The sequence below is a fragment of the Erythrolamprus reginae genome, chromosome Z (assembly GCF_031021105.1).
Source record: "Erythrolamprus reginae isolate rEryReg1 chromosome Z, rEryReg1.hap1, whole genome shotgun sequence".
Classification (NCBI taxonomy): Eukaryota; Metazoa; Chordata; class Lepidosauria; order Squamata; family Dipsadidae; genus Erythrolamprus; species Erythrolamprus reginae.
In genome coordinates, this window is record NC_091963.1 from 117691226 (window position 1) to 117705175 (window position 13950).

The 13950-nt window shown below is 41.6% G+C and overlaps 1 protein-coding gene and 1 long non-coding RNA gene across 3 annotated transcripts in view; one reads left to right on the plus strand and one right to left on the minus strand.

The window, feature by feature from the left end:
* PLXDC1 (plexin domain containing 1) overlaps positions 1–10956 on the plus strand; it is a 122229-nt gene extending 111273 nt beyond the window's left edge. The window contains exons 12-14 of one of the 2 annotated variants that reach the window (XM_070726536.1): positions 2023–2055; positions 5011–5174; positions 8349–10956. In XM_070726536.1, coding sequence (XP_070582637.1) covers positions 2023–2055; positions 5011–5174; positions 8349–8459 — 308 coding nt within the window. In that variant the 3' untranslated portion in view covers positions 8460–10956. The remainder of the gene's footprint in view (positions 1–2022; positions 2056–5010; positions 5175–8348) is intronic. The other variant, XM_070726537.1, reaches the window with a different exon arrangement.
* Positions 1–13950, minus strand: part of LOC139153022 (uncharacterized) — a 47280-nt gene extending 33330 nt beyond the window's left edge. The window contains exon 1 of the long non-coding RNA XR_011556748.1: positions 13868–13950. This is a non-coding gene — a long non-coding RNA (uncharacterized lncRNA). The remainder of the gene's footprint in view (positions 1–13867) is intronic.

The following is a 13950-nucleotide window of genomic DNA, read 5'->3' on the forward strand; positions in this document are numbered from 1 at the left end:
GATTTTCGTGGGTTCAAACTTCGCGGAAAGTCTATACCACGGTTTTTCAAAATTATTAATTAAAAAATACTTTGCGGTTTTTCCCTATACCACATTTTTCCCCGCCCGATGACGTCATATGTCATCACCAAACTTGCATCCACCTATAATAAATATTTTTTTTAATAAACTTTAATAAATAAACATAGTAATAATCTAAATGGTTGCTAAGGGAATGGGAAATTTTAATTTAGGGTTTTAAAGTGTTAAGGGAAGGCTTGTGATACTGTCCATAGCCAAAAATAGTGTATTTACTTCTGCATCTCTACTTCGCGGAAATTCGAATTTCGCGGGGAGTCTCGGAACGCATCCCCCGCAAAAATTGAGGGAGCACTGTATATAAAAAACATACATACAGTCATATCATACACAAAAAACTACATAGGCAGGGGGAGATGTTTCAGTTCCCCCACGATTGACGACAGAGATGGGTTTTAAGGAGTTTACGAAAGGCAAGGAGGGTGGGAGGGTGGGTAATTGCAACCCATATGTGTTCCTTAACTGCAGAAATATTTTCTGTGGACAAATAATGTCAGCTACTTTGGATGGTGGGAGAGGCGGGTTTTGGTATGAAAAAGATAACTCAGAAGAAGAAAGTGGTAAGTTTCCGGTTCCTTTCCTTTCAACTCAGAATCTCTAGTACTGTACAACAGAGTAACACCAGTGGTTGGTTGCTCCCGGTTTGAACCGGTTCTTAGAACTGGTGGTGGTGGCAGTGGGAGACTCCGGCCCCCTGCCCAGGATTGTTCTGTGCATGTGCAGAAGCATCGCAAGTGCACGCACAAACCGGTAGCAAACTAATTCAGAACCCACTATTATGTAACATTATTATTATTATTATTATTATTATTATTATTATTATTATTATTTATTGGATTTGTATGCCGCTCCTCTCCGCAGACTCGGGGCAGCTAACAACAGTGGTAAAACAACATGAACAATCCAATTAATAAAAACAAAAAAAACACCTTATTATAAAAAACCAAACATACACACAAACATACCATGCATAACTTGTAATAGCCTATGGGAAAAGGATAACTTAACTCCCCCATGCCTGGCGACAAAGGTGGGTCTTAAGTAATTTGCGAAAGACAAGGAGGGTGGGGGCTGTTCTAATCTCTGGGGGGAGTTGGTTCCAGAGGGCCGGGGCCACCACAGAGAAGGCTCTTCCCCTGGGGCCCACCAAACGACATTGTTTGGTCGACGGGACCCAGAAAAGGCCAACTCTGTGGGGCCTTATCAGCTGCTGGGATTCATGCGGTAGAAGGCAGTTCCGGATGTATTCTGGCCCAATGCCATGTAGGGGTTTAAAAGTCATTACCAACACTTTGAATTGTGACCGGAAACCAATCGGCAGTCAGTGGAGGCCGCAGAGTGTTGCAGAAACGTGGGCGAATCTAGGAAGCCCCACGATGGCTCTCACGGCCACATTCTGCACGATCTGAAGTTTCCGAACACTTTTCAAAGATAGCCCCATGTAGAGAGCGTTGCAGTAATCGAACCTCGAGGTGATGAGGGCATGAGTGACTGTGAGCAGTGACTCCCTGTCCAAATAGGGCCGCAACTGGTGCACCAGGCGAACCTGGGCAAACGCCCCCCTCGCCACAGCAGAAAGATGATGTTCCGATCAAGGAGGACGCCCAAGTTGCGGACCCTCTCTGAGGGGGTCAATAGTTCCCCCCCCAGGGTAATGGACATCAATGTTCTGCCCATTCTTTCTGAAAATTTGGGGGTTGAGCCACAACAGGACTCTACTATTGTATCTTCTAGTATTTAAATCATTGACTAATCCAGAACTTAACTGCGCCATTTTAAGAGGAACCCAAGCCTCTGGTAATTAATCACTTAATTTAAATCACAATGCTTCTGGGTTTTCTTCTGGAAGGATTATTAGTAGACAGAATAGAGGGATCTAATTTGTCAAGAAAAGTTTGTCGTGTTAGTTCATTTTCATTTCTTGTTGTTATTTTGTTCTTATAGATGACACAAAGTTGAACCAGAACTCAGGAATAGGTAAGTGTTTTCTTATGATTAAAGTTTGTGAAAATATATCTGTCTAGGACAAATTTTTGAATTTGACATTCTCCAGATAGATTATTTAGAGCTTTCAAGATCTCTAGCCAACATAATTACTGGAAACATAGTCCGACACATCTGGAGATTACCTGGTTGGAGAAAAATGTCTTAGGAGTTTGACATAACACACACTGCTCTCAAGTTATTTTTTTCAATTGATGTTGGAGAACACTTAATAAAAGAGATGCCGTCCCTGAGGTAATTGTGAAGCAGGGAAATAACCTTAAGATATTTTGTTAATCTCTGACAAGAGTAGCTGATGTTTCCCTTTCCCTGCTCAAATCATTGTATCCAAAACTAATTAAATTGTTTCCTGACTATTGAAGTTTTTAAAAAGACGAGCAAATACAAATTGTATCGGTAATATTTTTCTATTCTTTTATGACATCAAAATCACAAGACAAGACCTGTCAAACTCCTAGACAGACTCTATCAAAAAACAGATGATGGTTTTGTTTTAACTGATAATCTTCAGTGACCACATGGTGGCAGCATCTAGGAGCAATTGACAGATGACAAAAACTTTGTTTTAGAAAGGATTTGGCAGCTATCTTTCATGACCTTGGCAACCAGCTGTTTTAATTATCACAATGTTGTGTTAACCCTTTCCAATACTCTTAAAGTAGCACTTTCCCCTTTTTATTTTACTATTGGTTAATGCTACAAATAGCACCATATGGTCCACACTTCTGCTGTGGGTTTTGCTTCTACTAGATTACAGTATAGTTTTAACACCACCATTTCTGAATGGTGGAAACAGAAACCATTTCTATTTCCTTGCTACAGCTTAGTTATACTATGTCGTTTGTCCCATTAAATTGTTGGTTTTTAATGCTATTGTTTTTATGGCTGGTGAAAAATATCATGTTATTTTGGTAGTAGATTTTAATATTTTCACCAGTTACTGTACCTATTGCCATCTTTTCTACTTTCTCTTCCTTTTCTGTTCTATTTCTGAATTATTTCTATGAACAGATGGATGTATAGTTACAGAAACCTACGTATAATTAAAACAAGGTTTGCAAATTTCCTGTAGTAAGAAAATACTTCCTATAGTAATTTCTTTCTCTTGTATTGATGCTGCAAATGCAATTTTCTGCATGTTCAGCTTATTTAGAGTGGTAATTATGTACTTCAATACCTTGATATACCTTGCACTAGAATATATGCAAAAGTTCTATTAATATGCTCTACTTATTAGAGTCACCTTTCCTCCAGGAATTTACATACAGCATCTTCCTCTCCAAAAACAATAATTTTATAAGATCCATTGGGCTAAAACAGTGATGGTGAACCTTTTTTCCCTCGGGTGCCGCAAGGGCATGCATGCATGCTATCGCGAATGCGCAAGTACCCACACCCATAATTCAATGCCTGAGGAGGGTGAAAACAGCTTCCCCCATCCCCTGGAGGCCCTCTGGAAGCTGGAAACGGCCTGGTCTGGTGGGCCCAGTAGGCTCGTATTTCACCCTCCCCAACCTCCAAAGGCTTCCCTCTAGCTAGGAGAAAGTAAAAATGCCTTCCTCATCCTCCTGGAGGCTCTCTGGAAGCCAAAAAATTCCCCCCAGAGTCTCTGTGTAAGCCAAAAAATCAGATGACCAAGACATCTGATGACCAAGACACATGCACGTTTGAGCTGAGCTAAGGCAACAACTCTCCTGCCAGCAGATATGGATCTACATGCCACCTGTGGCACCTGTGCCATACGTTCACCATCACTGGGCTAAGAGATGGGGATTTCCTACAATCAATCAGCTTGCATTTCTAAAGGTGTACTTAAACCTCCCAGATTCTTGCCCAACATGTGAATGATAGCATGACTAAGATAGCAAGTCATTAAGACAACCAAGGTTGGGAGTTCAGTTCCACATATTATGGAGCTTATATTTTCATAGAATGGCAACAATATCCCAACCACACCATTTTTAATCCCTCGCATTTTCTCCAGCTAATAGTGGAACAAAATCTACAAAATCTACAAAATAGTGGAACTAAAACCATAGTTCCCTCTAAGCTGAGCAGTGAGCAATCGCTCACTTAAAAATCATCATCAACTCAGAGTTTTCCAAACCTGCCCAAAAGCCGAGAGGGAAAGAGTGAGAGGGAAGGAGAGAGAGAGGAAGAGAGAGAAACAGATAGAAAAAAGAGAGGAAGGAAAAGAGAAAGAAAAAGAATGGGAGTAAGGAAGAGAGGAAAGAAAATCAAAATCTAGTTTGAGACTAGCTCAACTATTTAAGTGGCATTTTGATATTGATAGAGTTGCCCTATTATGAGCTCACTGTTATAGACACACAGTACAGTATTTTATTTTGAAATTCTCTGAGGCAAAACAGGGTGGGTTTTTTTATTTGTTTGTTTGTTTGTTTGTTTGTTTGTTTGTTTGTTTATTATTTCTGTGCCGCCCAGTCCCGAAGGGACTGCCGCTCAGACACTATACTTTTCCGCCCACCCCAAAAAAAAATTAGAGGGAACACTGACTAAAACTATAGGGAACTGTTGTCAGTCAGTGGTTGTGCTCACACATCATGCTAACCATCATGTGTTTGCTTTATCAGCACTTTGCACAATGTAGAAATTCCACCAAGTGTGTATTGATTTATTGATTTCCAGGATTTATGTCCTGTACTAACAGACTCTTGGAATGTATGAATAAGATAAAATATTAAATACCCCAAAAAACCACAAAACATAAATCAAGAGATAAAGAAAGTGCTCATGAACAATATCAATATCTCACTCAAGTTAAAGAATAGCTTTAAATTGTTGATGAAAAAATAAACAGCATTAGAGCATGCTATATTTCATGAGAAGGGAGGGCTGGAGCCACCACTGGGAAGTGAATTATGAGTCTCATTCTGTGTCTTTTCCCATTCATTGTAATAATTTTCCCAGAAGGTTTGAAACATCATGTTCCTACAAAAAAGGGGGGATCCCAAATCCCTACAGGAACCATTGTTGGAATCCTCCTTGCAATTCTTCCGATTGCTGCTATTATTCTTGCTGGCATCTATATCACCAGCAATCCTACATCAAGTGCTGCTCTGTTCTTCATTGAGGTAAGCTTAAGAGAAGTCCCTTGTTTATACCTTGTTAAAAAGCTGGACTTATTAAGATTTGGAAATAGTTTGGGGGGGGATCTATATTATATATAACACAGGATATATGCAATCTATTAGCACCCCTTCGGTGTTGCCCAGAATGTCTGCAGAGTGGACCAAAATACAAACAAACAAACCTCTCTTTTTTTTCATTTTGCAAAGTTGAGAAATTTTAAAGGCAAAATGAATGGCCAGTATTGTAAAAGCTTTATCACTTAAACTGGTCCCAAGAGGCTCTGCTTTGTGGCCTGTTTTATCCACTTCAGTGTGGCCGCTATAGCTTCAGACCAATAACAATTACCGGTACGTATTTTGAATAATTGGGGTGCACGTATATGGTATGCAAATTTAAGAGCACAAACATTGCTTAGATTAAAACAGGTCTTGTTTTAATCCTTCCTTCCTTCTGGAAGTGGTCCCTGCCGGTTCAGACCATTCTATAGAAACGGTAGTGGGAATTTCCTCCTGCTTGTCAAATCAGCAGTCATAGCCAGCTGGACATTAGATTTATAGATTTATTGGATTTATATGCCGCCCCTCTCCGAAAACTCGGGGCGGCTCACAACAATAATAAAAAACAGTACACAATAACAAATCCAATGCCCACCAATCTAATTACAATTTAAAATTAGTAATTTCATCAAACAATCCCAATATATATAAAAAACAGGCACACAGTCAATCAATCAACAAAACAGCATTGGCAAGGGGGAGGTGTTTTAGTTCCCCCATGCCTGACGGCCGAGGTGGGTCTTAAGGAGTTTACGAAAGGCAGAGAGGGTGGGGGCAATCCTAATCTCAGGGGGGAGCTGGTTCCAGAGGGTCGGGCCCCCCATAGAGAAGGCTCTTCCCCTGGGTCCCGCCAGACAACATTGTTTAGTCGACGGGACCCAAAGAAGGACGACTCTGTGGGACCTAACCGGTCACTGGGATTCGTGCGGCAGGAGGCGGTCCCGAAGATATTCTGGTCCGGTGCCATGAAGGGCTTTATAGGTCATAACCAACACTTTGAATTGTGACCGGAAACTGATCGGCAACCAATGCAGACTGCGGAGTGTTGGAGTAATATGGGCATACTTAGAGAAGCCCATAATTGCTCTCGCAGCTGCATTCTGCACGATCTGAAGTTTCCGAACACTTTTCAAAGGTAGCCCCATGACATGCCCCTGAACTAGTTATCTCGGCAGTGCCTATGGTGGCGCCATATTGTTTTTTCCTTCCGCGCATGCACAGAAGCTGTTTTTTTGCTTCTGCACATGTGCAGCTGGGTTTTTTTTTTAGCACTGGGCATGCACTCGTGCCCGCACACTATGCCCACACAATGCACAAGGAAGTGAACTGGCAACAAGGTAAGTCAGAACCCACCCCTGCTTCCTTGTCCCACTCTGTTAAAATAGTGGGGTGGAAATGACAGCACATTGTGATTATTTGAAAAGTCAAAAAAGGAAACAAGAATCTAGAAAAAAGGAGTTGGAAGGAAGCAAAACTAGAAAATACTGTATAATGATCGAGAGCATGTCAGTAAGAAGAAAGCATTTTATCCAAACTCCCCCTAAACCTAACGGCATCCTTGATTAAGATTTTGTTTTGTGCAATGGCTAGAGCAGTGATGGTGAATCTATGGCACGGGTGCCACAGATGGCACACGGAGCCATATCGGCTCGCACATGAGCCATTGCCCTAGCTCATCTCCAGCATGCATCTGCGCACCGGTCAGCTGATTTTCAGCTCACACGGAGGCTCTGGGAGGGCATTTTTGGCTTCTGGACGGCCTCCAGTGGGATGGAGAGGGGCGGCATACAAATCTAAGTAATAAATAAATAAATAAATGGCGAAGAGTGTTTTTGTCTTCCTCAGGCTCCAGGGAAGCCTCTGAAGCCTGGGGAGGGTAAAAAACAGGCCTATTGGGCCCACCAGAAGATGGGAAATGAGCTGTTTCTGGCCTACAGAGAGCCTCCGGGAGGGCAGGGGGATTTTCGCCCTCCCCAGGCATTGAATTATGGGTGAGGGCACTTGCGCAGGCATGATAGTGTGCACGTACAGGTTTTCAGCACCCAAGGGGAAAAAAGATTCGCCATCACTGGGCTAGAGTATTCAATTAAGATCCAGGGAAATGTAGATTCAGATGAAATTTTCTAGGGCAGTGATGGCGAATCTTTTTTCTCTCAGGTGCCAAAAGAGCATGTGTGTGCATTATCACACATGCACAAGTGCCCACACGCATAATTCAATGCCTGGTGACGGCAAAAACAGCTTCCCCTTCCCCACTCCCAGAGGCCCACTGGAAGTTGAAAACGGCCTGTTTCCCAACTTCTGGTGGGCCCTGTAGGCTTCCATTTCACCCTCCCTGGGCTCCAAAAGCTTCCCTGGAGCCACAGGAAGATAAAAACACCCTCCCCCATCCCCCCAGGCTCTCTGGAAGCCAAAAACGCCCTTCCAGAGCCTCTGTGTGAGCCAAAAATCATCTGGCTGGCACACACATGCGTGTTGGAGCTGAGATTGGCAAAGGCTCACGTGTCAGCAGATATGGCTCCACCCGTGCCGTAGGTTCGCCATCACTGTTCTAGGGGATGTTAGCCTGGTCTACCACATAGAATTGTGGTAAAGATAACACCGGAGAAGGAATACAGTGGTCCCTCGATTTTTGCGGGTTCGAACTTCGTGAAACGGCTATACCACGGTTTTTCAAAAATATTAATTTGCTGTTTTTTCCCCTATACCACATTTTTTCCCGCCCAATGACGTCATACGTCATCGCCAAACTTTCGTCCGCCTTTAATAAATATTTTTGGTTGCTAAGGGAATGAGAAAATGCAGCTTAGGGGTTTAAAGTGTTAAGGGAAGGCTTGTGATACTGTTCATAGCCAAAAACAGTGTATTTACTTCCACATCTCTACTTCGCGGAAATTCGACTTTCGCGGGCGGTCTCGGAACGCATCCCCCGCGAAAATCGAGGGAACACTGTACTTCCTAGCATTTTTTTAGAAGACTAGTTCAGCATTGAACATTGGAGGGTGAGAACTGCAATTAGTAAGCCATGAGAAAAAGCTGGAAGATAGAAATTTGTGTGGGTGTTAACTAAAAACTTCCTTTTCTCAAACTGAAACTTTTATCTTTCTTTTTCTACTACAGCGAAGACCACATCAGTGGCCTACCATGAAGTTCAGAAACCGCTCACCTTACACTGAAGTGGAACCAGCTGGTCAGGAAAAGGACAGTTTTGTTGAAGCAGATCAGTGCTAAAGAGTATACCTCTTTCACTGCTCCTATAATACCTTTAATCAAGAGTCTCCCATATACTGTTTTATTTTGTGATGGACACAGTTGAAGGGGTGGAAGGGAAAAGCAAGCAAAATTTAAAAAGAAGCCCCAAGGGAGGATTGGAATGGATAACTTAAGAGTGCTTTGAAATGGGATGGGTGGCAGATAAATTTCATAATAAATAAATAACATCAAAATAAATTAAGCCTGAAAAGATTAAAAAAAGAGAGGCACATGTGGTATAGGGCTGCTGGGTAAATCATCAAGAAAAGTTATGACTTCACTGCAGAAGTTAATAGTACCTGACTATGTTGCATGAATATTGTCAGGTGCAGCTATCCGTAGATACTATGGACTATGGGAAACATCCTCTGCCCGAAGTACCTTTTGTAGGCATTCTAACCATAAATGTACAGTGCCAAAATAGTGTGTGAAACTGTTTTCCTCCTTCAAATACAGATTAGGAAAGAGGGGAATATAACCTTCCAGTTAAGAGTGAAGAAGATGTCCTGCTAATGCGAAGATGTCCTTGAAAGATATAAAGGTTTTTTTAAAAAAAATTAGAGAACCATGGAACAGCTGGTCTGACTTGAGCTCTTCAACACCTCAGCCTTGTGACCATAATTATGAAATGAAGCCTCACAGTTTGGGCTGGGCCTGAAATGCAACCTTCATATTTATATGGAATGGTGACATACAATTAGCCAAAAGGGGAGGAGGTTAATTAGAGGCATTTCAATTGACAGTAACTTTCTCTACCTGCCACTGACCTAGTCAGAAGATAAAGTATGTATCAACTCTGTACCAAGCAAACGTGTACGACTTCTGCTATGAATTATTCTGTGATTTTATTTATCTTTTGTATATCTTTCTAAAGGCTTAAAAGCCAAATGTGGACGTAGATTTCTGTAAGCAGAAACGAAGTAGGGCATTTTCTCAACAGGATGCAGACATGTTTATTTTCATGAAGAAAGTACTAAATTTGTGAAATTTATGACTAGAAATTTATTTTTTAATATGTCCATTTCTTCATTTTTCTTCTAATTCAATTTCTGCTTCAATTAACAATTGTACCGAAGGTAGGAATTAGGACTGAAGGTATCAGGATCCTTTCCAGGATCATTTTAAATTGTGGATATTTAATTTTTTTAAAAAGTTTTGGAAATTGTGTGATTGTTTAAATTTTGCTCTATTTCCTGTTTTCCCTTACACAAGAGAGTAATTGCATCTCTAAAAGGATAGAATAGATCAGTGATGGTGAACCTATGGCGTGGGTGCCATAGGTGGCACACGGAGCCATATCTGCTGGTACGCGAGCCGTTGCCCTAGCTCAGCTCCAAAGTGCATGTGTGTACCTGCCAGCTGATTTTTGGCTTGCACAGAGACCCTGGGAGGGCATTTTTGGCTTCCAAGAGCCTCCAGGGAGATTAGGAGGGCATTTTTACCCTCCCCCAGTTCCAGGGAAACCTTTGGAGCCTGGAGAGAGCGAAACACGAGCCTACTGGGCCCACCAGAGGTTGGGAAAGAGGCTGTTTCCAGTCTCCAGAAGGCCTCCATGGGGTGTAGGAAGCTGTTTTTGCCCTCCCCAGGCATTGAATTATGAGTGTGGGCACTCCCGCATGCACGATAGCGTGGACACACATTTTTTCGGCACCTGAGGGGAAAAAAGGTTCGCCATCACTGGAATAGATCTTAGTGTTATAAACAATTTCTCACTTAAACAATTTGCCGTTCCATGAACCACGCATTCCAAAACACACTATATCCAGATGGGAATACCTGTAGAACTCAGAACATGGATTAAATTGTCTCATAAGTGAACCTGATGGTTTAGCATTGGACAAAGTACTGGCTTTGCAACACTCCCAGGTTTTGCCAAGAATGGAATTCTCATTTACAAGTAGTGAATGTTATTCTATAACCAGCACCATTTTGCCTTGCACTGGCTTGCTTTATCCTGTCTGCCACTCAATAAAATGTCTGAATGTCAGAACTGGGATAAAAAGGCTATCACATTATAGCAGAATAAACTACCTAGTAGCAGGGTTAAAATTCAAAATTCAATTCAATTCAATTCAATTTATTAGATTTGTATGCCGCCCCTCTTCGAAGACTCGGGGCGGCTCACAACAATAATAAAAATAATATTCCAGCGAAAACAAATCTAATATTAAAAAGCACATAAAACCCTATCATATTTTTAAAAAGCAAACAACATATACATACCCAAACACAAATATAAAAAAAGCCTGGGGGAAAGATGTCTCAACTCCCCCATGCCTGGTGGTATAGATGGGTCTTGAGTAATTTATGAAAGACAAGGAGTGTGAGGCAGTTCTAATCACCGGGGGGAGTTGATTCCAGAGGGCTGGGGCTGCCACAGAGAAGGCTCTTCCCCTGAGACCCGCCAAACGACATTGTTGGGTCGACAGGACCCGGAGAAGGCCAACTCTGTGGGACCTTATCGGTCGCTGGGATTCGTGCGGTAGTAGGCGGTTCCGGAGGTACTCTGGTCCAATGCCATGCAGGGCTTTAAAGGTCATAACCAACACTTTGAATTGTGACTGTAAACTGATCGGCAGCCAATGCAGGCCACGGAGTGTTGCAGAAACATGGGCGAATCTAGGAAGCCCCACGATGGCTCTCGCGGCCGCGTTCTGCATGATCTGAAGTTTCCTAACACTTTTCAGAGGTAGCCCCATGTAGAGAGCATTGCAGTAATCGAATCTTGAGGTAATGAGGGCATGAGCGACTGTGAGCAGTGACTCCCTGTCCAAATAGGGCCGCAACTGTGCACCAGGAGAACCTGGGCAAACGCCCTCCTCGCCACAGCCGAAAGATGATGTTCCAATGTCAGCTGTGGATCGCGGAGGACACCCAAGTTGCGAACCCTCTCTGAGGGGGTCAATAGTCCCCCCCCCCGGGTAATGGAAGGACAGACGGAATTGTCCTTGGGAGGCAAAACCCACAACCACTCCGTCTTGTCTGGGTTGAGTTTGAGTTTGTTGACACCCATCCAGGCCCCAACAGCCTCCAGGCACCGGCACATCACTTCCACTACCGGTTCTATGGGCATGGCAGAAGGATACTGCAAAACCTCCATTCCCACCTCACTCTGGGGCTAGCCAAAGGTAGTATTTTCCAGTTCTCTGAACTACTCAAAATTTCTGCTACCGGTTCTCCAGAACCTGTCCGAACCTGCTGTATTTCACCTCTGGCCCAGTGGCTTGTCGTCATCATAAAAATATGAAATCCCCAAATTTTATTCTTTTTGTTCAGATGCAAAAAAACCAACAACAAACTTGCTTTGTTTTCTTTGCTGGTTGGCAAAGAAATAATTGGCTGAGATCTTTTAAAATTATTTTTAATTCTACTGGTACAGAAAGGATTTTGATTTTTCTCCTAATTTGCAAACAGTGGTCTTTTCCAATAGTCAGACTTGGGTCCAGCGGTGAAATCTCCTTCCCTTCCCTATCAGTTTGGAAGTGCTCGCTCGCTCCATTCACACTTGTTCCACACTTGTCGCACATGCTTTTTCACCCTCTGTGCATACACAGGAGGCTTTGCGCATGTGCAGAGGGTTAGAAAAAGACAGTGGCAACATCTGGGTGGGTTGGTGGAGCCTCATGCTGTCGACGCTTTTGGTTCTTCGAACTACTAGTGGCCGCCACAGCAATAAAAACCAAATATGAAATAACATATCTCAAATTCTCATCTTGGAAAATATTTATAAATAATTTATAATTAAATATATAATTTAATCACAATGGTTAGAATGCTACTGTAAAGAGATATAATAGGAAGAGATAACACAGGCCTAAAAATTGCACACAATTGTTTTTTTTAAAAATGCCTCACAATCAAAAGAATGAATTTTTTTAAAAAAAGTCTTCAACCCCACTCCATATTTTGTTTTACATGGATGTTTTATAAACATGTTTAGGAACAATTTCCTGTTTTTAAGTTCAAAATGTAAAATCAAGTACAGTACTTTGTTCCTTTGCTAACACATCACACTAACTCGTAGTTTGTTTTACCATGATTTATTAAATAAATCACAAAATGCTAAGCCATAAACCACAATCTAAAAATTATAGAATTTGGATTCATAGTGTGCTAATCCAATAATATATATTTTGGTTTAGTGCAACATGTGAATGTATGCATCCTAATATTGACCAAAGAGTCTGCAGCTACTCCAAGATTGATTCATACATCATGGTAAAAGTTCAGTTTTCCTTAGCATGTTGTGTATACCAGTGATTTCCAACCTTTTTTGAGCCGCGGCACATTTTTTACATTTACAAAACCATGGGGCACATTGAGGGGGGGGGGGGGGCTAAAAAAGTTTGGACAAAAAAATTATCTCTTCCTCTCGCTCTATTTCTCCCTCTCTCCCTCTTTTTTTCTCTCTCTCTCCATCCCTCTTTCTCTCTTCCTTCTTTCCTCTTTTTTGCTCTTTCTCCCTCCCTACTTCCCTCTGTCTTTCTCTCTCCCACCTTCCTTCCCTCCCTCTCTTTCTCTCTCTCTCTCTTACCTTCTTTCTCTCTCTTGCTCTCTCTCTTGCTTTCTTTCTCTCTTGTTCTCTTTCTCTCTTGCTTTCTTTCTTTCTCTCTCGCTTGCTTTCTCTCTCTTGCTTTCTCTCTTATTTTTTTTCTCTCTCTTGCTCTTTCTTTCTTTCTCTCTCTTTCTTTGTCTTGTTTTCTTTCTCTCTCTGAGCTTCACGGCACACCTGACCATGTCTCGCGGCACACTAGTGTGCCATGGCACACTGGTTGAAAAACACTGGTGTATACTCAGCTATAGTGACCTACAGATCATAATATTTACGATACGTTTATTGTTATACAAACCTAGCCACTTTCAATTTTGTTAATACACTGTTACATCAGGGGTTATCATAATGTGTAAGGCCAGATCATGCGTTTCTTGGAACTATATAGGTAGATAGGTGTCATGTTCATGGAAATTGCCAAATTTGGATATGTTGAACATATCTGATCTATAAAGAGTCCTTGCAGTAACTTCCACTGTATATAAAAATCCTTTCAGTTAATATTATTTATCTCATAGCAATGCAAGGCCTAATTTCTTTCTACATACTTGAATTTATAGTATATTTCTGTTTTGGGGAAGATGAAGTTGGAAAGCTTCAAGCAAAGCATTTAATATGGATTATTTGCATGGAATGCAATGTTGATACTACAATAATACATAATATTAAGTACTACAACACTTTTCAGATTGCTTCAAAAACCAAAATTGTGACTGATCTTTGGATGAATGTGTGTTACATCAATATTATTGCATAGCCACCATCATTCATAATATGTATGAATAACTTCAAATGCAATTAAACTAAAATCTACACTTTGACAATTTTTGCATACCTTTTCTTATCAGGGAAATCATATTTTCATTCATCTGAATTTTCACGAAGGAGACTTGTTTTGGGTCTACAGTGAACTGTCAG